We start from the raw sequence: 25,692 nt of genomic DNA, 5'->3' as shown, positions 1-25,692 counted from the left end.
ACGTGAACAACCACAAATACCTAGGTGTCTGGTTAGACTGTAAACTCTCCTTCCAGACCCACATTAAACATCTCCAATCCAAAGTTAAATCTAGAATTGGCTTCCTATTTCGCAACAAAGCATCCTTCACTCATGCTGCTAAACATACCCTTGTAAAACTGACCATCCTACCAATCCTCGACTTTGGCGATGTCATTTACAAAATAGCCTCCAATACCCTACTCAGCAAACTGGATGTAGTCTATCACAGTGCCATCCGTTTTGTCACCAAAGCCCCATATACTACCCACCACTGCGACCTGTACACTCTCGTTGGCTGGCCCTCGCTTCATACTCGTCACCATAACCACTGGCTCCATGTCATCTACAAGACCCTAGTAGGTAAAGTCCCCCCTTATGTCAGCTCGCTGGTCACCATAGCATCACCCACCTGTAGCACGTGCTCCAGCAGGTATATCTCTCTGGTCACCCCCAAAACCAATTCTTTCTTTGGCCGCCTCTCCTTCCAGTTCTCTGCTGCCAATGACTGGAACAAACTACAAAAATCTCTGAAACTGGAAACACTTATCTCCCTCACTAGCTTTAAGCACCAACTGTCAGAGCAGCTCACAGATTACTGCACCTGTACATAGCCCACCTATAATTTAGCCCAAACAACTACCTCTTTCCCTACTGTATTTTTATTTTTGTTATTTTGCTCCTTCGCACCCCATTATTCTTCCACTGCAAATCTACTATTCCAGCGTTTTACTTGCTATATTGTATTTACTTTGCCACCATGGCCTTTTTTTGCCTTTACCACCCTTATCTCACCTCATTTGCTCACATCGTATATAGACTTGTTTATACTGTATGCTCGTTTTACTCCATATGTAACTCTGTGTCGTTGTATGTGTCGAACTGCTTTGGTTTATCTTGGCCAGGTCGCAATTGTAAATGAGAACTTGTTCTCAACTTGCCTACCTGGTTAAATAAAGGTGAAATAAAAATAATAATTAAAAAAACAGCCCTGCCTGGGTCAATTTAGCTGTTCTAAGAAGAATATGTTTTTGAAGATTTTATATAATATTTTTAGTAAGTATGGCTAGTCAATTATACAAATCCATAATGGAAAATGTGAACTTCATTTTACAACCATTACAGCAACTTATTTCTATCTAGAACTATAACACTAAACCTGTGCATGCTCATTCTGAGGGAACTCATTACAGTTATCTTTCTCTCAAAGTTCTCATATTTCATACAAGCATGAGCAAGCTCACAAACACATTTCATACACACACACACACACACACACTCTCACACACACTTTATTGTTCATCCTCGGCTGGCTGTGGCAACGGGATCTTGGGCCTCTATTGCGAGCCCTCTGCAAGAGTCCCCGAGTTGTTGGAGTTGTCAGTCCCGCTCTGCAGGAACTTCCTCAGGTCTTTAAAAGCCGGCCTCATCATCTGAACCAGGGCCAGCAGGGCTGCCTAGGTGCACTCCAGTGCCTGGGCCCGCCTACGGATCATCTGAAGTAATTGGTTCTGGCCCTCCAGATGCTGAGCGATCTGCCTCACGTGCACATTGGTGACCCGCTGTTCCTGGAGGAGCCGTGCCGAGTTGAGGGCAATGCGGATCTTCAGCTCCTAGGGCTTGGCCAGGCTGGGCGGTTGGGTCGAAGACACTGCCATCAGCATTACCACTGGATGCGACTCCATGGCGGTCACCACGGTAGGTGTGGCCTCTGTGGTGGTGCAGTACTCCACCATGCCGCCTTCCTCCAGAGTGTGGTACGTGGTCTCGGCTGGTGGGAAAAAAAGACAGACAGCTTGTTATTAAAGGATTCTTCACTCCTGGTCCCAGAGAGCTACAGGCTGCGTAAGATTTTTCTCCAGCCTAGCACGAACACTTCTGATTCTACTATTCAAATTAAGACCGTGAGAAAAGCCGGCACACCCTGTATAGTTCACCTTGCAACTGCCTCCATAACAATTTACAGAACCAGACTCTTCAAACCGAATAAACGACTTACCATCTAGGGATTTCGTCTCCTCGCATGATGCTGAAGCTGTCTGAAGGCCTACAAATATCAGAAACGTTGTTTTGAATAGGTTAAGCAATGTATTAAAGCACTGTTTTCCCTTTAATTTGGGGTGGCAACCTGAATAAATGGTTATTGTGACATAAATAAATAACGTTAGAATCTTTATACTAGTAATGTGGAAAATTGGATCTTTGAAAAACTGGAATTTTCTCAAGCACTCCTTGCCAAAGTCATTGCAGCCTGGTGAGAAACGTATGACAAACGTACTTTCCGTGAGTGTCACGGTGGTGACTGAGCTCATAGTAACAGGTAAAGTTATCTCAGCATTTGGGTCTCCAGGAGGTAAACTGATGATAGTCGCCTCTCCCAAGAGGTTACAAATACGCTGCTGCATAGCAGTGAGGATAACGGGAACCGAAGTGCAGTCGGTAGTGTCCTCAATTGCCGCCCTCGCCTGTGCCACTTTGCGCCTCACCTCGGTCTTCATATCCGACCACTTCTTCTTGACCTCGGCCAATTCTCTTGGGCAGGTTGTTACTGCGTTCACCTTCTTCAGGATTTCTATCCACGCGTTATTCTTTGCTATGTGAGTGTGAACGAGTATGTGCTTTTGTTTCTCAATTTCCTCCACAATAATTTCGACCTCTCTCTCAGAAAAATTATTTTTTCTCTTTTTACCATTCGATGCATAAATTGTTGTTTCTTTTAAATAATTGTGCGTATTGTACGTAAAATAGTACGATTTACTCCGCAGAACCAACCAACGTTGCACTGTGGTTGGTTACAATTCCTCCTGTTTTGTCTGCTGCGGTTGGCTAAACCAATTGCCAATTGTTTATCCCAATTAAAGTAATTATCTCGCTCCATGTAGTAAAAAACATAATTAAATTGACAAAATTTCAACATTGCATCAATATGAATGTAGGCTGTGTTGTAATGTGGATGTTTTTTCATGAGCGTAGTTTATTTTCATTTATTGATTCATTTTAACCGGTTTCGTTCTAGAGTTTCGAAAATTTACATCAACGATGGTGATTGGCTACTGGACCTATCCATCATGCACGTTCCAACACCCTCCCTGTTCCCTCGTCATTTCCTGGCAGGAACCCGAGGTTGAAAACGCTAAAGTAGGCAGGAAGAGTCCTTTACGGCACCGGCTTTTTTGGGGGGGGTTTGTGAAATCACTTATCAATCCAACTGCCAAGTCAAACGGGAGGAATTCACCGGCTATAGCCAAGAAATTGGCAGTGGACATCTTCAATACCAGTAGAAGGTATCACTGAAGTGACTTTCGTGGCACATTACAACAAAAACTTGTTGAAATTTACAGTATATTGACTAAGTTACATTGTAACGCGGCTCAGCATCCACCTCATCACTTCTCAGTTGGCAGACGTAGCTAAACTAGCTAACGTTAGCTAGCTAACTATTTTTGCCGGTTGCTAGTACGCCAACCGAGTTAGCGGAGAATTAAAGAAGTCAACCGTTATGGGCCAAACCTGGATAACGGTGGAATGAGATAGTTACATTGCAAAGTTTACATTTGACTGTTTAGTCTGCACTACTTTTTAGCAGTCCTTCTGAGCACGTGACGTGGTGGCTAAAATAGACTTGTCCATATTTGGCAGCTTGCCAAGCTACTCCAATTTACATTACATTTAGATATGGTAAAATATCGCCTATCGATTGTAGTAGTTTGATAATATTGGTTCCATCCGTATGATGCACAAGCAAGGGTCGTTCGTGTCCCCCTTGCTCAGCGGGGTCTTTTGTCAATGCCAAGCAGATGAGGCGCACCGGGGTTCTGACCCAGGTGGCGGGGTCGAGGATACTGGAGGTCCGTCCTTTCCATCCCCACCTCGGGCTCAGCCGTTGTCAGGGGTGAACACAGGTTCCTGTGATGACTCCTGTGAACCATCGTATCTATGCGAACTTTGTGGTGGACCCGAGCAGGACCACAGACTGAAAGTGCTGTTTCAAGTCCTGGACGTGAATGGTGATGGGGGCATCTGCGTCAACGACCTGTCCATTGGGCTCAAGAAACTGGGCGTTCATCGCACAGAACTCGAGCTTATGGTAAGTGTGTCGTTTTATTACAGTGCCTTTGGAAAGTATTCAGACCCTTAACATTATTCAGTTTGTTAGTTAGCCTTATTTTAACATGTATTAACCTTATTTTTTTTAAACCTACGTAACATACCTCATAATGAAAGCGAAACAGGTTTAGATTTTTTTGCAAGTTTATTATAAATAAGAAACATAAATACCTTATTTACAGAAGTATTCAGGCCATTTGCAATGAGATTTGAAATTGAGCTCAGGTGCATCCTGTTTCCATTGATCATCGTTGAGATCCTTGAGTCCACCTGTGGTAAATTCAATTGATTGGACATTATTTGGAAAGGCACACTCCTGTCTATATAAGGTCCCATAGCTCAAGCCATGAGGTCGAAGGAATTGCTCGTAGAGCACAGTATTGTGTCGAGGCACAGATCTGGGGACGGGTACCAAAATATTTCTGCAGCATTGAAGGTCCCCAAGAACACACTGGCCTCCATCATTCTTAAATGGAAGAAGTTTGGAACCACAAACTCTTCCGAAAGCTGGCTTCCCAGCCAATCTGAGCAATCAGGGGAAAGGGTCTTGGTCAGGGAGGTGACCAAGGACCCGATGGTCACTCTGACAGAGCTCTAGAGTTCCTCTGGCGATGAGAGAACCTTCCAGAAGGACAACCATTTCTGCAGCACGCCACCAATCAGGCCTTTATGGTGGAGTGGCCAGACGAAAGCCACTCCTCAGTAAATGCTCATGACAGCCTGCTTGGAGTTTGCCAAAAGGCACCTAAAGACTCTCAGACCATGAGAAACAAGGTTATCTGGTCTGATGAAACCCTTATTGAATTTTTTGGTTTGAATGCCAAGTGTCACGTCTGGAGGAAACCTGGCACCATCCCTACGGTGAAGCATGGTGGTGGCAGCATAATGCTTTGGGGATGTTCTTCACTAGCAGGGACTGGGAGACTAGTCAGGATCGAGGCAAAGATTAACAGAGCAAAGTACAGAGAGATCCTTGATGAAAATCTGCTCCAGAGCCATCAGGACCTCCGACTGAAGCGAAGGGTCATTGTCCTGTTTGAAGGTGAACCTAAGCACACAGCCAAGACAATGCAGGAGTGGCTTCTAGACAAGTCTCTGAATGTCTTTGTGGCCCAGCCAGAGCCCAGACTTGAACCCGATATACCATCTCTGGAGAGACCTGCAGCAACGCTCCTCGTCTAACCTGACAGAGTTTGAGAGGATCTGCAGAGAGAAATGGGAAAAACTCCCCAAATACAGGTGTGCCAAGCTTGTAGTGTCATACCCAAAAAGACTTGAAGCTGTAATCGCTGCCAATGGTGCTTCAACAAAGTACTGAGTTAAAGGGTCTGAATACTTATGTAAATGTGATATTTCTGTTTTCCATTGAATACATTAGCGAACATTTCTAAACCTGTTTTCCTTTTCCATTATGGGATAGTGTGTTTAGATTGAGGTGGGGAAACAATTTTAACCACTTTTAGAACAAGGTTATAATGTAACAACATGTGGAAAAAGTTACTGGGTCTGAATACTTTCCGATATCTTTCTCAAGATTAATAACTTAAGGACAAAGTGATACGCAATCATTTCAAGCAAGCTCATTAACACTGTGACATGATTAACTGATTTAATGTTGACTCCCTGTTCAGTGTTTACATAATCTATTGTATAACACTGGGCAAAAGCTCGTAAGTAAAGCAGTAGTCAGCAACCGTTTCTATCACTTTCGGTTGTTAAAAACCAAGCCAATATTTACGACTCAGATTAACTTTTTTAAATATGACTTAAAAAGTGTTCACCTGTGCAACATGACCCTAATAAAAACTGTTCTGTAGGAATCAGGTTTGTGCAGTAGCCTAATTGCTTGACCTGACAATATTGTTATTCTCAGACCATATTATATTTCAAAACTTAAATAAATCAGTTGTTACTAAAGAGGCACAGCTGAGCATAAATACAAACATTTATCTTTTTTGTTTTACTGGATTTTTCTGATGGTCAGTCTCAGTGACTGGAGGGATAGAGAAGCAGAGGGCCTGTCTCTCACAGTCCCTGCTCTCTCCCGTCCTCCAGTAAGACTGACCAGAGAGAGTGGGCACTGTCTTGCACCTGATGTCAACTCAAGTCGCACTGCATTATTTTTGCCTCATGCACAAATATTCCTTGATATTAAAATAGAAATGATGAACCGCAAATAATAAAACGCAGGCTTATCAATAGGCTACGTTTGGCTGCTCATTTCCTTGCAGCTGTTGGTTGGTTATAGGGAGGAGCATGTTTTATGGTTCGTGAAAGTGTTAACAGTGCTGAATAAAAACTTCAACATGAACTCTGTCATAAATATATATAATAATATAATAATATATGCCATTTAGCAGACGCTTTTATCCAAAGCGACTTACAGTCATGTGTGCAAACAGCAGCTCTTTGCTGCAGTCTCTCCGGTCATAGTTTTAAAAGTTATGAATAGTATCTAACTTTGATGTGGGGTCATGGAAGCTGCAGGCACAGTGATTTGAGCTATCCAATTAGCTTCTCAAAGGAATGTTTTCTTCTCCTCAAACTGCAAACAAACTGCTTTGACATCCATTGAGAATGACAATAGTTCCTCAAAGTATTTTAATCTTTCCAGCTCTCGCCCTTTCGATAACCACTCAGCTTGAAATGGGAAAACTGTCATGCTCTGATCCAGTGGAAACATCGTAAAATAGGCCTACCAGATTACTTCTTATCCCTTGACACCAAATAGCCTATAGCTGTGTCTGACTGGAGCTCACTGACTGGGAAACACAGAATATTTTATCCAATTACAATGTTGCAAGTTTGCTAGGGCAAGCTTCAGCTGGACGGACCCAAGTTGATACAATGTTTCAAGTTCTTTGCAGACAGGCCATACATATCCAATAAATATTTATTTTTATCAGGATATTTTATACCTGCTAATGTTATTCGTGGTCTTTATGTAGGCTATTTTTTTACATAGTCTGCAATAGTAACTTTTTAGGTTTAGCATTTTCATTTAGATTTGGATAGAATTTTGATGAACCACATGACAATAGTTGTGTTCGAATACAGTACATACTTAATGAGTATACAGTACCATTCAAAAGTTTGGACACCTACTCATTCAAAGGTTTTTATTTTATTTTCTACTTTTTTATACATTGTGGAATAATAGTGGAGACATCAAAACTATTAAATAATACGTGGAATCATGTAGTAACCAAAAAAGTGTTAAACAAATCAAAATATATTTTAGATTCTTCAAATTATCCATCATTTGCTTTGATGATAGCAGCTTTTCTGACAGCTTTGCACACTCTTGGCATTCTCTCAACCAGCTTCAGCTGGAATGCTTTTCCAACAGTCTGGAAGGAGTTCTCACATATGCTGAGCACTTGTTGGCTGCTTTTCCTTCACTCTGCGGTTCAACTCGTCCCAAACCATCTCAAATTGGTTGAAGTCGGATGATTGTGGGGGCCAGGTCATCTGATGCACCACTCAATCACTCTCCTTCTTTGTCAAATAGCCCTTACATAGCTTGGAGGTGTTTGGGGTCATTATCCTGTTGAAAAGAAAAACGATAGTCCCACTAAGCACAAACCAGATGGGGTTGTGTATCACTGCAGAATGCTGTGGTAGCCACGCTGATTAAGTGTGCCTTAAATTCTAAATACTTCACTGACAGTGTCACCAGAAAAGCACCATCATACCACCACCTCCATGCTTCACGGTGGGAATCTAAAATACAGAGAATCTTTTCACCTTCTCGGCAGTTGGAACTAAAAGTCTCAAATTTGGACTCATCAGACCAAATGACAGATTATCATATCAAATTTATTCATATAGCCCTTTGTACATCAGCTGATATCTCAAAGTGCTGTAAAGAAACCCAGCCTAAAACCCCAAACAGCAAGCAATGCAGGTGTTGAAGCACATTGGCTAGGAAAACTCCCTAGAAAGGACGAAAACCTAGGACGAAACCGAGAGGAATCGGGCTATGTGGGGTGGCCAGTCCTCTTCTGGCTGTGCCGGGTGGAGATTATAACAGAACATGGCCAAGATGTTAAAATGTTCATAAATGACCAGCATGACTGTAAGTCGCTTTGGATAAAAGCGTCTGCTAAATGGCATATATTATATGGTCAAATAATAGGTCTGGGACAGGTAGCACGTCCGGTGAACAGGTCAGGATTCCATAGCCGCAGGCAGAACAGTTGAAACTGGAGCAGCAGCACGGCCAGGTGGACTGGGGACAGCAAGGAGTCGTCATGCCAGGTAGTCCTGAGGCATGGTCCTAGGGCTCAGGTCCTCTGAGAGAGAAGAGAAAGAAAGAGAGAATTAGAGGGAGCATACTTAAATTCACACAGGACACCGGATAAGACAGGATAAGTACTCCATGTGTGCCGTTTTCTGTACATTGTTTCAGAATGGTTGCTTCAACTGCTGGACAGAGTTTTCATGCACACATGAAAAACACAATGGTCCTTGGCGATGAGATAATCTGGGAAGATCTAAACTGGTTTCTCAAATCAAAACAACTAGCTAGTTGATTGGAGAAGTAGTCAAATATCCAACCAATTCAACGTTGATAACCAACATTTCTGTATTAAAAACATGAATAGCTATCAATATATTTTTTTAAGGTTGATTTTAAAAACCATGCACATAAACACTTGAAACAAATAATTATTGAGAAATTACAGGAGTAAACTACCATGGCTGCCACTAGGCGCCACATCAACCATGGATGTTGGGGTGGTGCTGACGATGACGAATTATGAAGTTGACAAATTGTGAAAGTTCATTGTCATCTGGTGGTCAAAGCAAGAGTGTGAAAAGTCTGGACAACCCCTCCCTGCTCTTACAGACACCTACCCATGAGCCCCCTCTCTTTTCAGTTACTGTAACCAGCATCGTCACCCACTGAGCACCAGCCGACACCGCACGTCTATGGACGTTGAAAGGTAGATTAAATTAGGTCAGTCGCCCTGGCCTTGATTTCAACATCCACAGGCTTCGTTTTTTGATCCGGTCCGGACCAGCCTTGATTTCAATGTCCACAGATTTTCTGGACCCTACTTCATTTGGCCCAAACATCGACCTCCATGACTGGTTCAGACTTGGTCTGATCTAGACGAGACCAAATCTGAACCATTCATAGACGTCTGTTTCACACGTGGAGTAGAGTTCAGTAGAGCACACACGTTAAGTACACTAATGTACTATATTTTATTGTACTGAACTATACTCTACTTGACTATACTCTACTGTGCTGTGCTTTGATGTCCAAACTTGTGAAACATTGATGCCTATGATTGGTTCAGATAGGCTACTAAATTTGGTTTTGTTTGGTGGCGGAGCTCATTAAAAGAACAGCCAGTGGTGTATAATAATATGCCCAGGAGGACATTGCATATTTCTACATTTTTGTGTACCTATTTGGGGCACATCACCATAAAGAGCATGACATTCATATCCATAATAATGCTTTTCTGTGTCGTACAGATAATTTCATCATGGGTCCATGATGTTACTGGTATAAATCCACTTCACTTGCTGAAGTTCAATAACCAAAATAGATTTTCTCAAACTCTGTTATGTCAAAGCTGACACCCCATTCCTTCAGCAGACATCTTTGAATCTAGATTCTGAGCAGATATTCAAGAGTTTTTAGAAAATGTTGTCCCATAAAAATATATAAGATTTCCCCAAAATTCTGTTACCGAACTTTGCATTTGCACAGTTCTTCCAGTAAATGCTTTTGTAAAATGTTCAGTGTAAATTGTTAAAAGTAGTCCTTAGAATTGTATGGTTTGTTAAACTTTGAAATCAGTGTTTTGTTTGGAATACATTTTAAGTATGAAATCAGTCAGCACTATTATTTTACAGGCCAGTAACACCATCTGAATGATCAAGGTTTCATACAACACTGCTCTCTTTGAACACCCTTCTTTTTAAATTAGGCCACTCTTATTTTCCAACCTCATTCACTTATTTGAACCAAAATTATTATACCAAGGTTGTTTATATATATATATAATTATATATATATATATATATATTTAAGTTAGAGGATTCACTTATTTGGCGTCTGTCTGCTGATTTGGGTTTATGGCAAACTGACATCCATTTTTGTGTGTAGGCCTAAGCTAACACAAGACAATTGTATTTCTTCAAGAATGTCAGCTTTGCCAGGGTTTACTTTAAGATAAAGATAATACCATTTTTTAAAATTGCCATCCAAAAATAGATTTGTCCTCCTACACATTTCTGGCCACGAAGTAATAGTTACAGAACTAGGACGTTGACACTGACAGCCAGTCATGACTCATGTCCATCAGATCTGGTGCTGGGGATGGCGACTGGGGCAGGCAAAGGGCGCTGATATGGTAGAAACAAGTCCGGTGCTAGGAGACCATCTCACAGGAGAAGCAGAGGTTAGGCAATACGAGAGGAAGATAAACAGGAGGGTACAAGGGGTTCCCTAGAGGGAATATGGGGAAAATTGGAGATAATTAAAGATAGTTGGACAAGGAAGGACTGGTTCTCACAGCAGTGAGGAGACAACTACTCATACAACAAGTTACAAACAAAATAAAAAATATTCTAGTGAAGTCCAATAGGCAAATCAAATGTTATTAGTCACATGTTCCGAATACAACAGGTAGACCTTACAGTGAAGTGCTTACTTATGAGCCCCTAACCGACAGTGCAGTTGAAAAAAAAATATATGGATAAGAATAAGAGAGAAAGGTAACAAGTAATTAGAGAGAAGCAGTAAAAAAATAACAATATATACAGGGGGGTGCCCGTACAGAGTCAATGTGCGGGAGCACCAGTTAGTTGAGGTAGTATGTACATGTATCTGGCCACACCAGATACTGACTGTTTCTTTTGATTTTGACCCCCCCCCCCTTGAGGTACACATTATTCCACTGCACTCTGAGACACTGTTCTATGCACCTTTTCTTGTACAATTATCTGAGTCATTGTAATTGAGTGAGTTGGTGTGTGTGACGCCAGCTTGGCTTTTTGTTATTTTTAGGCATGTCTGCATGCATTTTGCTCTTATCTGCTCTACTGTAAATGAAGCTGGAGTGCCTCCCAACGTCAGGTCGTGGGTTTGATCTGAACTTCTCCAAATGGGGATGAGAAAAGTTGGCCTTTATGCTTCTCATATACTGCTTGCCTTGTGCCTCCATTACAGTAGGGTATGACACATTTTACCTGCCATAAAAAGGTTATAAATGATTCCTCACACATGCTAAATCTGCCCTGGCCAAACTCCAATACCCTCTATTCAAGTGACTAGAGGATGACTGAGTGAAACAAGATTGTTGTGAAGACATGATCTCAAGACGAATGCTGTGACCATCCAGCCGCAATGATAACTTCTAAGTTGGTTCATAGCAATAATAGCCAAATATGTTCTTACCACAATTTTAAACAGGATTATTAGCCTGAACATTATTGGCCTATGGATTATTAGCCTGAACATTATTGGCCTATGGATTATTAGCCTGAACATTATTGGCCTGTGAATTATTAGCCTGAACATTATTGGCCTATGGATTATTAGCCTGAACATTATTGGCCTGTGAATTATTAGCCTGAACATTATTGGCCTATGGATTATTAGCCTGAACATTATTGGCCTATGAATTATTAGCCTGAACATTATTGGCCTATGGATTATTAGCCTGAACATTATTGGCCTATGGATTATTAGCCTGAACATTATTGGCCTATGTGAAGTTACATGATGAACAAAACCAGCTCCCCACGTGCGTGCATGACACGCATGTCAAAGTACCAAAACCAACTGTGAACCAACTACACTGCTCAAAAAAATAAAGGGAACACTGAAATAACACATCTGATGTACTGGCCTGTCTCCTGGTAGCGCCTCCATGCTCTGGACACTACGCTGACAGACACGGCAAACCTTCTTGCCACAGCTCGCATTGTAGCCTAGTGGTTAGAGCGTTGGGCCAGTGACCGAAAGGTTGCAAGTTCAAATCCCCGAGCTGACAAGGTACAAATCTGTCGTTCTGCCCCTGAACAGGCAGTTAACCCACTGTTCCTAGGCCGTCATTGAAAATAAGAATTTGTTCTTAACTGACTTGCCTGGTTAAATAAAAGGTTAAAAAAAAAGTGCCATCCTGGATGAGCTGCACTACCTGAGCCACTTGTATGGGTTGTAGACTCCGTCTCATGCTACCACTAGAGTGAAAGCACTGCCAGCATTCAAAAGTGACCAAAACATCAGCCATGAAGCATAGGAACTGAGAAGTGGTCTGTGGTCCCCACCTGCAGAACCACTCCTTTATTGGGGGTATCTTGCTAATTGCCTATAATTTCCACCTGTTGTCTTCCATTTGCACAACAGCATGTGAAATGTATTGTCAATCAGTGTTGCTTCCGAAGTGGACAGTTTGATTTCACAGAAGTGTGATTGACTTGGAGTTACATTGTGTTGTTCAAGTGTTCCCTTTATTTTTTTGAGCAGTGTATATTAATTTGAGGACAGGTTGAAATATTCATGGACATTTAGCTTGCTTGCTGTTGCTAGTTCATTTGTCCTGGGAGATAATCCATGCATTATTTTATCTTTATATGTTACATCTTTTTGGTGGATCTTTGTAGAATCGAGTCACACAATTGTGTTCTCTACACCCACAATTAATTCAGATACATTTATTTTTAGTTTGTTTTCTTTGATTTAATCTCTCCTTGTTCATTCTTCTGTGACTTTTATATGGCCGTTTGCTACCAACTTTAAGGAACATTACCGCCACCAACTGGACGAGTGTGGACCTCGTTCATCTTTCAATCACCCACATGGGTATATGCTCATAAAAAGCAATGAGTAGATGGGAGAGGGACTTGCAGTGCGTCTATTTTAGCGGCTGGTTACGCAAATGCCCACGAGCAGTTTGGATGAAAATATGGAATAACCTTTAACGCGGGTCGTTTGGTCAGCATGTTAGGCTATATGTACTGGCGAGACCCCATTGTTTTCCCCAGTAGGATACGTGGCCTTTAACATCATGTCGTGTGTATCAGTGCTGTTTAATTTCAGGGATTCCTTTTGGCTCACGAGCGCCCCTAGAAGCAAAAATAGAGGGTATCCTATTATATAGTGCATCATTTATTGAATGGAGAAGTAGCCTAAGCCTGGGAAATGGCTAATGGTTTTGACACTTAGCCTAACCTTCACGGTAATGAGATTTGGGTTGATTTGGGTTGATGGGGGATTATTGTTGAAGGAAGTGTGGTCATTCTCCCAGATGGGAAACTTGACACACAGACATCATTCTGTCTCTAAACTTCATTTATTTCTGTGAATGTCAATGGGGAGTTCACAGCATTTTCTCATCGTGACTTGTGGCTCTTGTCTTGTGACTCTCAATGAAAATATTTTCTGGTACTTCTTATATTGTCCAACAGGGGATGCGCCATGTTTCTGACTCATTCTTTTATTCAAAGCAGGGACATGCTGCCTTTCGTCCGAATGCAAGCATAATGTTCAGAATTTAGACATGGAACCTTACTATTCATGTTTATGTTCAGGACTGTAATTATGAGGGGGTTACAACTTTGTGCGGCGATGAAGAATAGTAGCATTCTGTCAATACAGTTATTTCCTTGATGTTTCGAGACCTTGGGATTATAAGGTTCTAGCATAATTCAAAGATATGTTGAGAATCAACGTTTTCACATCCCAGATCTCAGAACTGTTTTGTAGTGAATTCTTCTTTCATAACCCATTAAGGCCCTCACCTATTAAAGGTACAAAGTGCAGAGTATCAAAATCCTAAGACCTTTGTAAAAACATGTTTGGGGGGGTGTGATCTCCGATAGAAATTTATGGCTCTGAAATGTAAATCTGGGTTCAGCCTTAAGGTTCTATCTGGCACAGATTTCAAAAGAAAAGTACAGACATGTAATAATTAAATTAAAATACCCTTCCTCCTTTCTGATCACATCAAATATATTAATGTTCATCACACATTTGTTAAAGCGTTAGTTCAATATGACACACTATCGTTTGGATAACTAGCAACATTGCTAAAGCTTAGCTCTGGATGAGTAAACTGATGTTTCTGACACCCACAGTCAGTAAAATGCTTACTATTAAACAATAAAAATGTAAGTTTGTAATTTTAGTAAAATACCCCAGCCATGGAGGTATTTGTATTGATACAAGACAAAAACAGCCATGCTTCTTTAATGGCCTAAAACATGCTCCAAGGCACCTGTATTTATTTGTTTTTACCATTCTTCTGAAAAAGTGGTGTGGAGATATCTGAGTAACAGAAAAAGAGGACAAGGACTTTGTGCTCTATCTGCATAATGTCTAGTTTTGAGATTAGTATTTTTCAAGTCTCTGCTGTTTTTGTGATGTCTTCCTCTTTCCTGACCAGTGGTGATTTTTAGCCTGTAAATCCTGGTGGGGCAAACTCATGTATTTTTAATGAATGCCAACAAAGCTACTACACTACATAACACTAAACAATACATTCATTTCGATATGGCTGTAACCAGTGGTGTAAAAAATTAAAGTACCCCAAAAAAAACAAAGTAGTATGTTTACTATTTATATTTTTGACAACTATTACTTTACTAAAATTGTAAAATTCAAGCACTTATCAAGAGAAGACATGGTCATCCCTACTGCCTACCACTGACAGTGACACATGGTGCCCACAAACTGTTAGGGCCTACATAAAGCTGTCCCAATAGCAGAGCTTTCTTTCCATCACCATGGAGTGAATCCTTACCACTGCTACACCTGGCTATCAGTGGAGCCTTGTCTGGCAGTAAAACAGTTCATTCAGCCACATTTATTGCCTTTTTTTTAAATGGCTGATATGGCTGACTTGCTTAAACAAATGTGGTTTCTACTGACAATTGAGATGTACAAACTATGGCATAAGGGAACGATGAGCAAAAAAATCTGTAATTTGGATTAAGACATTTTATTAAGCGAGCTAAAACTGACTTAGTCAATATAACTTTGTTCGGCACTTTTGAAATGTACAGCAACATAATTCAGAACCTGGGCCGTTCTTACAGTATTCTCCCTGTACGCCAAGTCAGAACTTAACGTTGTGCTGTGCTCACTGTTGTGCTGTTCTCAATTGAACAGGAAGGTGGCCTTTCGGTCCCTGTGTGCAGATTTTGTCATGCACTCTGGGAAAAAAACTAGGTTGAATCATGACATCCGTGATCTTAAGGCCGGAGCTCTAGAAAGAGGCCAGAGTTCCCAACTTGGAATTCCGAGTTGGATTACCGTTCAAAACATATTTTCCCAGTCGGAGCTCATTCTCCCCCTCCCCCAGTTCCCAGTTGTCGTGAATTCACTGAAGTCTGAGATTTCTCAGTTGTTTTGAACACGGGCAAAAGTCATGTTGGATTGACAGCATTATTGGATGGCTGGGTGCCAGCAGCATTTTGCATGCGCAGAGTGGAGCAGACATTTTCTCTCTCCTATTGAAGACATTTTCGTCATGTTGAAATATTATTGATTATATATTGTAAAAACAACCTGAGGATTGATTTATAAAAACCGTTTGACATGTTTCTACGAACTTTACGGATACTATTTGGATTTTCGTCTGCCCGGTCGTGACCACTCGAGCCTGTGGATTTCTGAACATGACGTGCCAACCAAATGGAGGGATTTTGGATATAAAAATAATCTTTATGGAACAAAAGGAACATTTATTGTGTAACTGGGAGTCTCGTGAGTGCAAACATCTAAAGATCATCAAAGGTAAGCGATTAATTTGATTACTTTTCTGACTTTCGTGACAATCTACTTTGCTGCTAGCTGTTTGTAATGTTTTGTCTACTGAGAGAGATGTCCTTACATAAACGCCTGGTATGCTTTCGCCTAAATGCTTTTTTGAAATCTGACACGCCAGGTGGATTAACAACAAGCTAAACTGTGTTTTGCTATATTGCACTTGTGATTTCATGAAATTTAAAAACTTTTAGTAATTTAATTTGAATTTGGCGCTCTGCAACTCAGCGGATGTTGACAAATGGTCCCGCTAACGGGATGGGTGCATCAAGAAGCTAGCAGAGCTTAAAGCCACAGGCCTGGATAATATTCCTGCAAGGTTTCTCAGATTCTGCTGAGCAAATTGGCCTTTGTAATTACAGATCTTGTTAATCTCTCTCTTGAACAGGGCATCTTTCCCAGAGACATGAAGCAAGCTAAAGTTATACCTCTATAAGAAGGGGAAAATGGGTAACATCAAAGATCCTGTAGAGTTGTGCTTGAGCAAATTAATATATAAATATATCAACAAACATTCTAATGCATGATTTTCAGTTGGTTTTTAGAAAAACATACTCCACTGATTCATGTCTACTTCACTGACTTCATCAGGAAAGAGATTGATGGGGGAAATCTCTGTGGAATAGTACTAATTGACCCATAAGAGGCCGTTCATACAGTTAACCACTGTCTCCTAATCTCCAAACTGGAGGCACTGGGGTTAAGCAGTATCCCTCTAGGCTGGGTAAAGTCTTATTTATCAGGTAGAGAGCAAGTAGAAGAGGTTAATGGTTCACCGTCTCAGGCAAATCCAATGAGTTGTGGCGTTCCGCAGGGGAGAGTGCTTGGGCCTCTAATGTTTTACTGTATATTAACGATATGAAAGATGCTTGTTCTTGCCGTCTTTTCGTGCGGATGACTACACTTCTGGTGTCTCACAAAAGTAAACTGTTGGAGAGCATACTTATTAGCACAGAGCTTACTAACATTAGAGGAGTAGAGGTTGACCGATTATGATTTTTCAACACCGATACCGATTTATTGGAGGACCAAAAAAAGCCAATACCGATTAATCGGCCAATTTGTTTTTATTTGTAATAATGACAATTACAACAATACTGAATTAACACTTTAACTTAATATAATACATCAATAGAATGAATTTAGCCTCAAGAAGATAATGAAACATGTTCAATTTGGTTTAAATAATGCAAAAACAAGTGTTGGAGAAGAAAGTAAAAGTGCAATATGTGCTATGTAAGAAAGCTAACGTTTCAGTTCCTTGCTCAGAACATGAGAACATATGAAAGCTGGTGGTTCCTTTTAACATGAGTCTTCAATATTCCCAGGTAAAAAGTTTCAGGTTGTAGTTATTATAGGAATTATAGGACTATTTCCCTCTATACCATTTGTATTTCATTAACCTTTGACTATTGGATGTTCTTATAGGCACTTTAGTATTGCCAGTGTAACAGTATAGCTTCCGTCCCTCCTCGCTCCTCCCTGGGCTCGAACCAGCAACACAACAACAACAGCCACCATCGAAGCAGCATTACCCATGCAGAGCAAGGGGGAACAACTACTAGAAGGCTCACAGTGAGTGATGTTTGAAACGCTATTAGCGCGTGCTAACTAGCTAGCCATTTCACTTTGGTTTCACCAGCCTCATCTCGGGAGTTGATAGGCTTGAAGTCATAAACAGAGCTGCGGGCAAAACGCACAAAAGTGCTGTTTGAATGAATGTTTACGCGCCTGCTTCTGCCTACCATCGCTCAGTCAGATCCTTAGATACTTCTATGCTCAGTCAGATTATATGCAACGCAGGACACGCTAGATAATATCTAGTAATATCATCAACCATGTGTAGTTAACTAGTGATTATGATTGATAGATTATTTTTCATAAGATAAGTTTAATGCTAGCTAGCAACTAGCTAGCAACTTACCTTGGCTTACTTCATTCGCGTAACAGGCAGTCTCCTTGTGGAGTGCAACGAGAGAGGCAGGTCGTTATTGCGTTGGACTAGTTTGATCCCCCGAGCTGACAAGGTTGAAAATCTGTCGTTTTGCCCCTGAACAAGGCAGTTAAACCACCGTTTCTAGGCCATCATTGAAATTAAGAATGTTTAACTGACTTGTCTAGTTAAATAAAGTTTTTTTTTTTTTACGGCAAATCGGCATCCAAAAATACAGATGTCCGATTGTTATGAAAACTTGAAATCGGCCCTAATTAATCGGCCATTCCAACCTCTACCGTGGCGATAATAAGCTATCTCAGCACTTGGGTATAACTGAGGCAATTATTTTTGGATCCTGGCCTACATTGAATAGGTCCACTGAAATCAGAGTGGAATTAGGGGGTGAGGTGCTGACTTTGGATAAAAGCGTCTGCTAAATGGCATATATTATTATTTATTATATTAACTACCTGAGATGTATCCTTGGTAGGTGTGAGCATGGCCAATAAAGTTCTAGCGAAGGTTAATGCCTGGACTAAGTTTTTGTCTAGAAAGTCCAAACGGCTTGAAAAGGACTCCATGAAAGAGCCACAGCCCTCATCCAATGCCATTTTGACGACGCTATTACTTCCGGGTTTGGGGGATTATCTACATGTATGATGGGGAAGCTCCAGATAGCCCAGAATAAGATGATCAGGGTAGTAATTGAAGGCGAGTCCATGTATCCACATAGGCAGGAGCTGCTTTCAGGAACTAAACTGGCTGCCTGTTGAGGCTAGGGTGCCCAAGATTAGACTATGTTTGGTTTACAGGAGTATTTATGGTCCTGCGCCCAGATATCTAAGTGATCAGGTGTTGCTGATGTGTGCTTATGCAGGTTCAGGAGTAATGCTGGGAAAGGGTACTTTCTTGTATAATGGAGCCTCAGAATGGAATGAGTTGCCTCTGCCTATAAAAACAACGTCCTCTCTGGGCAGCTTTAAAAATAAAGTGAAAATATGTTGGTCTTCTGTGCCCATGTGAATAACCCCTACGATGTAACTGCAATGATGAGAGGGATGTTGTTCTTTGTTTTTTATGTTTAATCTCGATGCCATACTGTGTTGGATCTTGCCTAGCCATCTTGTCTCAAGAGGACCACCATGGAAATAAGTCCCAGGCTTTATTGTGTGTTATCCTCCATGTGCATGTTTGGCCTTTTCGTGTTTTTATGTGTACTTTTAAAAAAATGTTTATGGTCGAATTAATAAACTAAATGGATTGAACAGCCTGTGTGCTCCTTTTAGCTAGGCCTGAGCTAGAGTTCAACATGCCTGTGTGTTCCTTTTAGCTAGGCCTGAGCTAGAGTTCAACATGCCTGTGTGTTTCTTTTAGCTAGGCCTGAGCTAGAGTTCAACATGCCTGTGTGCTCCTTTTAGCTAGGCCTGAGCTAGAGTTCAACATGCCTGTGTGCTCCTTTTAGCTAGGCCTGAGCTAGAGTTCAACATGCCTGTGAGGGTCTAAACCAGGACTGCCCAATTCCAGTCCTGGAGGGTTTTCATCCTCCTTCTAATCGGGGATTCATTCAAACCTGGGACACCAGGTGAGTGCAATTAACTACCAGGTAGAAACAAACTGAAATTTAGGCTGCCCTGGTCTAAACACTCCACACTAATGGAGCAGGTGGGCCAGGTGATGTCCACTATGTGACCACTCTGGAGCAAACAAGACCCAGGTGGCTTGTGGTTGTAACCTTCCACTCAATGATCTACACTCCTGTCCTCAAATCACTCAGTCCTTCTCTTTGTCTTGGTCTCCTTATCCAAATGTAACAGGCTCACCTTTCGTCATACTTTCAACTGAACATAGGCTTCAATTTCCCCTTGCCTTGAGAATCGTCAATTTTCTTTTTAAACCTACAGTTATATCCTTGCTACTCTTCAGCCTGTATCTAAATTGATATTTAAATTTTCATCAACGTGTAAAAATCCTCTCCTTATTTTCTGACAGAAAATAGTTAAAGCGGGAGATAAGGACCTGGACGGCCAGTTGGACTTCGAAGAGTTTGTCCACTATCTGAGAGACCACGAGAAGAAGCTCCGGCTGGTCTTCAAAAGCCTGGACACTAAGAACGATGGTAGGAACACAGAGAGGGGCCGCATAGGCCGGAGCCACACAACCACTGAATGCATTCACTTGTATCACTGTTTATCTTAAACCACGGTTTAGCCTACAAAGTGCTATGCTGTACTATTCACTTGGGGGGGGGTAAATTATGCATTGGGTTTAGCTGTGCATGCACAATGATATTAGCTGAGGAAATGCAGCCTTTAGTTCTATTACATTGTGGTACTATTTTTATAAGCTGGTAGTAAAAACTGTGATATAATATCCGGTGAGTGAGATCCCTTACGAGTGGCTGATATTGATGTTTACTTTTTTGCCCCGCAGGTCGTATTGACAAGCAGGAAATCATGCAGTCCCTTCGAGACCTGGGGGTTAACATCTCCGGGCAGCAGGCAGAGAAGATCCTCAAAAGGTAAGGCTGTCAACCTGGGGGTTAACATCTCCGGGCAGCAGGCAGAGAAGATCCTCAAAAGGTAAGGCTGTCAACCTGGGGGTTAACATCTCCGGGCAGCAGGCAGAGAAGATCCTCAAAAGGTAAGGCTGTCAACCTGGGCTGACATGTCTCCCGTCTCACCAACACTCTTGACTAAACCATTAGCTCTAAGTGTCTGTCTGTGTTAGTCAGTCCAGCATGCATTCTCAGTCTCTTCTCTACCTCATACTCTCTCTACTTCTTACTCTCTCTACTGTTTTGCCCTCTTTCTCCGTTTCACCTCTAATTCTTGACTGCTTGCAGTCGTCTTTTTACCACTGGCGGTTAGCTAGATGCTTGAGTCAACTATCTCGAGTCCACCAGAACCTTCCACAGAAGTGTTTCCCTCCAAGCCCCGGGATACTGCCTGCTAGCCCTGGTCAGAGCTGACACTCCTATGCTGTCATGGCCTTTTTGGGGCTTGGCCCTTTTAATAGATATAAGGAAGCACACTTTTTAGGCATATTGGTTAGAGGAGGAAACTATCATTTACTCTAGTTAATATAAACCTAGTGTTATTTTCTTCTCTGGCTGAAGTGTTGCATCTTTGTTTTAATACCAATATGAAAATCTAATTTTATTTGTGTTACATATTAAGCCATTTACCACCATGCCCAGTATGGAATCACTAAGATTCAATGATATCCCCCTTTTTTCTTTTTAGTTCTAAATGTGTGTGTGTGTGCTTCTCCCTGTCCTCTCATTTTCTGTGCCTCCCCTCTCCCTTTTCTCTCTCTTTCAACCTCTTGCTGGTCTCAGAATAATGTAGTAAGTAATGGAATCCTCTCCGTCTGCTTGCCCTACCTGTTGCAAACCAATGCATCGTCTTCGCTTCTTGTTCTACTGTGTTTCTGCCCTCCAAGTTTTTTTTTTTCTTCTCATTATCACAAAGAAAGCGACAGAAAAAGCTGCATCCCTTCAATTGCTTGTGAAAAATCCAAATTAAGTAGAGTACTGAATGATTCCCAACACACAAAATGCCCATTTCATGCTTCAATTCAGAAAGGTTAAAAAAAAGCAGCACTTAAAGGCTTTGATCCTTTTATCCAAAAGGTGTGCATGTGTGAGCTGCTTCTGAATTCAGGCGCACACACACACACAGGTGAAACCAAAGAGAATATGCGCTGTAAAAAGCTACATTGTAATGGTTCTGGTCTTTTCTGTTTCTCTGTCAACAGTATGGACAAGAATGGCACGATGACCATCGACTGGAACGAGTGGAGAGACTACCACCTACTGCACCCCGCCAATAACATTCCCGAGATCATCCTGCACTGGAAACACTCAACGGTAAGGCTAGGTTAGAAAGAAAAACACCACTTTTTCTCTTAGGGTTGTTCAAAATAACAAACTTTGGTTGTTTTTCATCAAGTAAAAACTACCAGGATACTATGAAACACATTTGTATCACTGTCTTCAGCTATTAAAGCTTTGAAAGACAAATACTGTAAACAAATGAAGGAATTTAAGCGCTGTTTGTCCGTTTTTTTTCTTTATAGAAAAGCATAATTGTGTTCATGTATTGTTAATGGTCCCACAAACAGTCTCCATGCCCCAGCCGTATTAGCCGTCTAGGCCCTGACCAGGGGAAATACTCCCTGAAGGAGCCAAACGGGTCACTGTGATCCTGTTTAATCCCCTTGAACAGATCAACCAACCACCTTCCGCTGACGTCAATCAGCAAGCTTTTCCTGTTAGGCCAGGAGGGCAGACAGCCGTTCCTGTAGATCATAGTGGAGATTCAGTTCACACAAAGGTCCATTTTTATATTGGAGTGACACGGGACCATAAGAAGTACTGTTGCTTTACATGAATTTGAGTTTTGGAGCAGGATGCCTTTTTATTTGATTCCCCCGGTGAATGTTATGTCCTCATCGGTTCGACCAGCTATCACGGTACGTCTGCGCGTGCCACAGGGGGACCTGTTTAAATTGGGAGACTACCACTCTCTATGTGGACTTGAACTTAAGGGAATTTGAATGGGTTAAAAGCGTCTCTCGCAGCTGAAACACAGTTGGTGCTCTCACGATTTGTCGTGACCCCCAACCCGCTTCTAAGACCGCAAAGTTAACGTCAAGAGACATTCCTGTTTAAATTATCGTGGGACACCGACTGGCTGATCCTGATACTGTAAACCTGTGATGATCCTCTGCCTTATTGGACCCCCCTCTACAGTTGTCAAAACAAAGCTTTCAATTATATCCCAATGGGATGCCTATATGTGTTGGCTTATGATTTCATAATACTGGTCACAGGTTAGAATCAGGAAAATTGACCCACCAACTTTTTATGTCAATTGTGTGTGTGTGTGTGTGTGTGTGTGTGTGTGTGTGTGTCCTCCCACTTCCCTGACCTGCTCCTGTCTGTCTGTAGATATTCGACGTGGGGGAGAGTTTGATGGTGCCAGATGAGTTTACAGCCGAGGAAAAGAAGACTGGGATGTGGTGGCGACACCTAGTGGCTGGAGGGGCAGCCGGCGCCGTGTCTCGAACCTGCACCGCACCCCTGGACCGGCTCAAAGTGCTCATGCAGGTAAGGGCACTCCCTTTTTTAAAAAGCTGACCTCTGTTAAGAATGAAAAGGACAAAAAACACCAGTTATTTTTGTGTTCACACTGCAAGTGAACCCCGATCCTCTTTAATGCGACCATTCTTAGTTCACTTCAACTTTAGACAGCCAGTCAGGATATTTGGCTCACATTCAAAACAAGCTTAAAACCTCACCCCACCTTTAGCTTATACTATATTAATATAACCTATGTATATATCCTATTGCGGAGAGACAATTGCATAAGTCCTAAGGACACTTTCTGCTAGTGAGTGCAATTCCACCGATGGCACCCGCAATGATTGAGACGCACAGAACAGAAGCACTCGTGTCAGTAGAAGCCCACTGGGATAACTCAGTTTGTTCTTTATCTTTTCATCCCATGCTCTATCTATCTGTGTCATTCCCAGTGGGGTTTTTTTTTATGAGCGGATAGATGGAAACGGAGCACGATAACAGTGAAATGACATGAAAACATGAACAATGTGTTGACACATTCCATCGACATTATAGAGAGGAGAAAAAGTGGCTTACGGTTCCTCCTTGTTTCAAGTCTGTTAAAAAAACTTGTTCACCTGGCGATTCAATGATGTAACGATCTGTCTTACGGTCTCATTGCCAGGTCCACGCCTCCCGTACCAACCTGGCGATTCAATGATGTAACGATCTGTCTTACGGTCTCATTGCCAGGTCCACGCCTCCCGTACCAACCTGGCGATTCAATGATGTAACGATCTGTCTTACGGTCTCATTGCCAGGTCCAAGCCTCCCGTACCAACCTGGCTATTGAATGATGTAACGATCTGTCTTACGGTCTCATTGCCAGGTCCACGCCTCCCGTACCAACAGCATGTGCATCGCCGGCGGCTTCACCCACATGATACGCGAGGGCGGTATGTGGTCACTATGGCGAGGCAATGGAATGAACGTAATCAAGATCGCCCCTGAGTCAGCCATCAAGTTCATGGCTTACGAGCAGGTAACCCTATTGTTCAGCACCTTTACTTTAATTCAATTCGATTTCAATTCAAGGGCTTTATTGGCATGGGAAACATGTGTTAACATTGCCAAAGCAAGTGAGGTAGACAACATACAAAGTGAATATATAAAGTGAAAAACAACAACAAAAAATAACTTTAATATGCCGAGACCCTTTCTAGTGCTGTCAAGTTGGAGTCGATGAACGTTTTGCTATTAACCGCGCTGTAGTTTACTATCCTTCGGTAAAAAATGTCTCCCTCAGACTTTGTCGAGGAACATACTCGGAGGAAATACCACTATAAGCTCCTGTCACTTACCAAGTTGATTTTGACTATGGCCTCTCACAGTTGAACTCAAATACTCTTGAGGACTGTCACTAACCAGAGTTGTGTTGTCCAGATCAAACGTTTGATAGGCAGTAACCAGGAGACACTGGGCATCCTGGAGAGGTTTGTGGCGGGCTCTCTGGCTGGAGCCATCGCCCAGAGCAGCATCTACCCCATGGAGGTGTTGAAGACCCGGCTAGCCCTGAGGAAGACGGGACAGTTCTCTGGCATCGCTGACTGCGCCAAACACATCTTCCGGAAGGAGGGCATGGCCGCCTTCTACAAGGGCTACATTCCCAACTTGATAGGCATCATCCCCTACGCTGGCATCGACCTGGCTGTCTACGAGGTGTGTGTGTGTGTCAAGGTTTACTTTAGGAAAACGTGACACCGGACAACGTGACCGGGTAGATTTAAATTAACCGTCCGTTATGGGAAATTTACGAGACCCATATGCATTGGGTATGTAACCCATTAGCGTGTTTTCCACAGAATGACAGGAATCACATTTAGATTATAGGTAATGCATCATAACAGAACATGCAACTCCTGTAAAGAAGCCGCCAATTAAACATTATTTTCAAACATTTGCCAAAACATTTGCAATAAGTGGGAAAACAACATTCTGAACAGAGCCCCTGATGCGAGCGGATCCATAGCTTATGTGACAGATGAAAATCTCAGTTGCTAATATGACTGACTATGCTTCTGCACAACGAAAGAAAGTTTATATGAAAACCAATAGAACAGAAGAGAAATGGCATATGAGGAATTCTTTCATAGGTGGCGTGTTCCAATTTCCCCTAAAGTAAATTGAAATAAATTAGCCCAATTTAAAATCACTCCTGTCTATTCAAAATACTTCACCCAGAGAGCATGACTTAGCAACATAGGAATCAAGAATCATTAGCTTCTTTAAAAAAAAAATTGCTGTGGGTTGTTTCAAATCACAAGCTTGTGTAGGCTTATGCCAATATGGGCAAAACGTGTGGCAATTGGCCCAGCTGATGAGCTTGTCAGTGAATTGGCCCAGCTGATGAGCTTGTCAGTGAATTGGCCCAGCTGATGAGCTTGTCAGTGAATTGGCCCAGCTGATGAGCTTGTCAGTGAATTGGCCCAGCTGGTCAGTGAATTGGCCCAGCTGGTCAGTGAATTGGCCCAGCTGGTCAGTGAATTGGCCCAGCTGGTCAGTGAATTGGCCCAGCTGGTCAGTGAATTGGCAGAGCTAATTGAGTCTGTCAGTGAAAAGCATCTAAAATATGTGTGAAGATAATATATCTTGAGTATAATTTAAAATGTTTAGACAAGAAGGGGGTGATGTGTGGCGAAGATATAGGGACGTCCCTCTCCAGAATGCGCTCAGCTGTCTCTCACCAATTCTTGCGCATTCATTGTGTGAATTGGT

General features: G+C 42.0%; 2 protein-coding genes across 4 annotated transcripts in view; one reads left to right on the top strand and one right to left on the bottom strand.

The window, feature by feature from the left end:
- Positions 1–1,111: 1,111 nt before the first annotated feature.
- On the bottom strand, positions 1,112–2,810 carry LOC124016625 (nuclear apoptosis-inducing factor 1-like). The gene is made up of 3 exons (XM_046332152.1): positions 2,297–2,810; positions 2,018–2,065; positions 1,112–1,789 (listed from the first exon to the last, which is right to left on the bottom strand). The coding sequence occupies exons 1-3, from the start codon at positions 2,514–2,516 to the stop codon at positions 1,632–1,634; spliced, it is 426 nt and encodes a 141-aa protein (XP_046188108.1). The 5' UTR covers positions 2,517–2,810; the 3' UTR covers positions 1,112–1,631.
- Positions 2,811–3,137: 327 nt separating this feature from the next.
- Positions 3,138–25,692, top strand: part of LOC124016641 (calcium-binding mitochondrial carrier protein SCaMC-2-B-like) — a 33,121-nt gene continuing 10,566 nt past the window's right edge. The window contains exons 1-7 of one of the 3 annotated variants that reach the window (XM_046332174.1): positions 3,138–4,105; positions 19,845–19,971; positions 20,286–20,373; positions 21,612–21,723; positions 22,807–22,965; positions 23,807–23,959; positions 24,361–24,636. In XM_046332174.1, the coding sequence (XP_046188130.1) occupies positions 3,749–4,105; positions 19,845–19,971; positions 20,286–20,373; positions 21,612–21,723; positions 22,807–22,965; positions 23,807–23,959; positions 24,361–24,636 (1,272 nt within the window). In that variant the 5' untranslated portion in view covers positions 3,138–3,748. Of the gene's footprint in view, positions 4,106–19,844; positions 19,972–20,285; positions 20,374–20,452; positions 20,496–21,611; positions 21,724–22,145; positions 22,329–22,806; positions 22,966–23,806; positions 23,960–24,360; positions 24,637–25,692 lie in introns of those variants that run through there. The other 2 variants (XM_046332175.1, XM_046332176.1) reach the window with 2 other exon arrangements.

Source organism: Oncorhynchus gorbuscha, linkage group LGY (assembly GCF_021184085.1).
Source record: "Oncorhynchus gorbuscha isolate QuinsamMale2020 ecotype Even-year linkage group LGY, OgorEven_v1.0, whole genome shotgun sequence".
Classification (NCBI taxonomy): Eukaryota; Metazoa; Chordata; class Actinopteri; order Salmoniformes; family Salmonidae; genus Oncorhynchus; species Oncorhynchus gorbuscha.
Note: the sequence above shows the minus strand (reverse complement) of the source record. Positions and strands in the feature narration are given on the sequence as shown.

Excerpts from the sequence above, each read along its gene's own strand:
- LOC124016625 (XM_046332152.1), bottom strand. The coding sequence starts at position 2,516 with ATGAAGACCGAGGTGAGGCGCAAAGTGGCACAGGCGAGGGCGGCAATT. Across the intron at positions 2,066-2,296 it reads CACCGTGACACTCACGGAAA|GCCTTCAGACAGCTTCAGCA; the intron begins GTACGTTTGTCA and ends TGATATTTGTAG. Across the intron at positions 1,790-2,017 it reads GGAGACGAAATCCCTAGATG|CCGAGACCACGTACCACACT; the intron begins GTAAGTCGTTTA and ends TTTTCCCACCAG.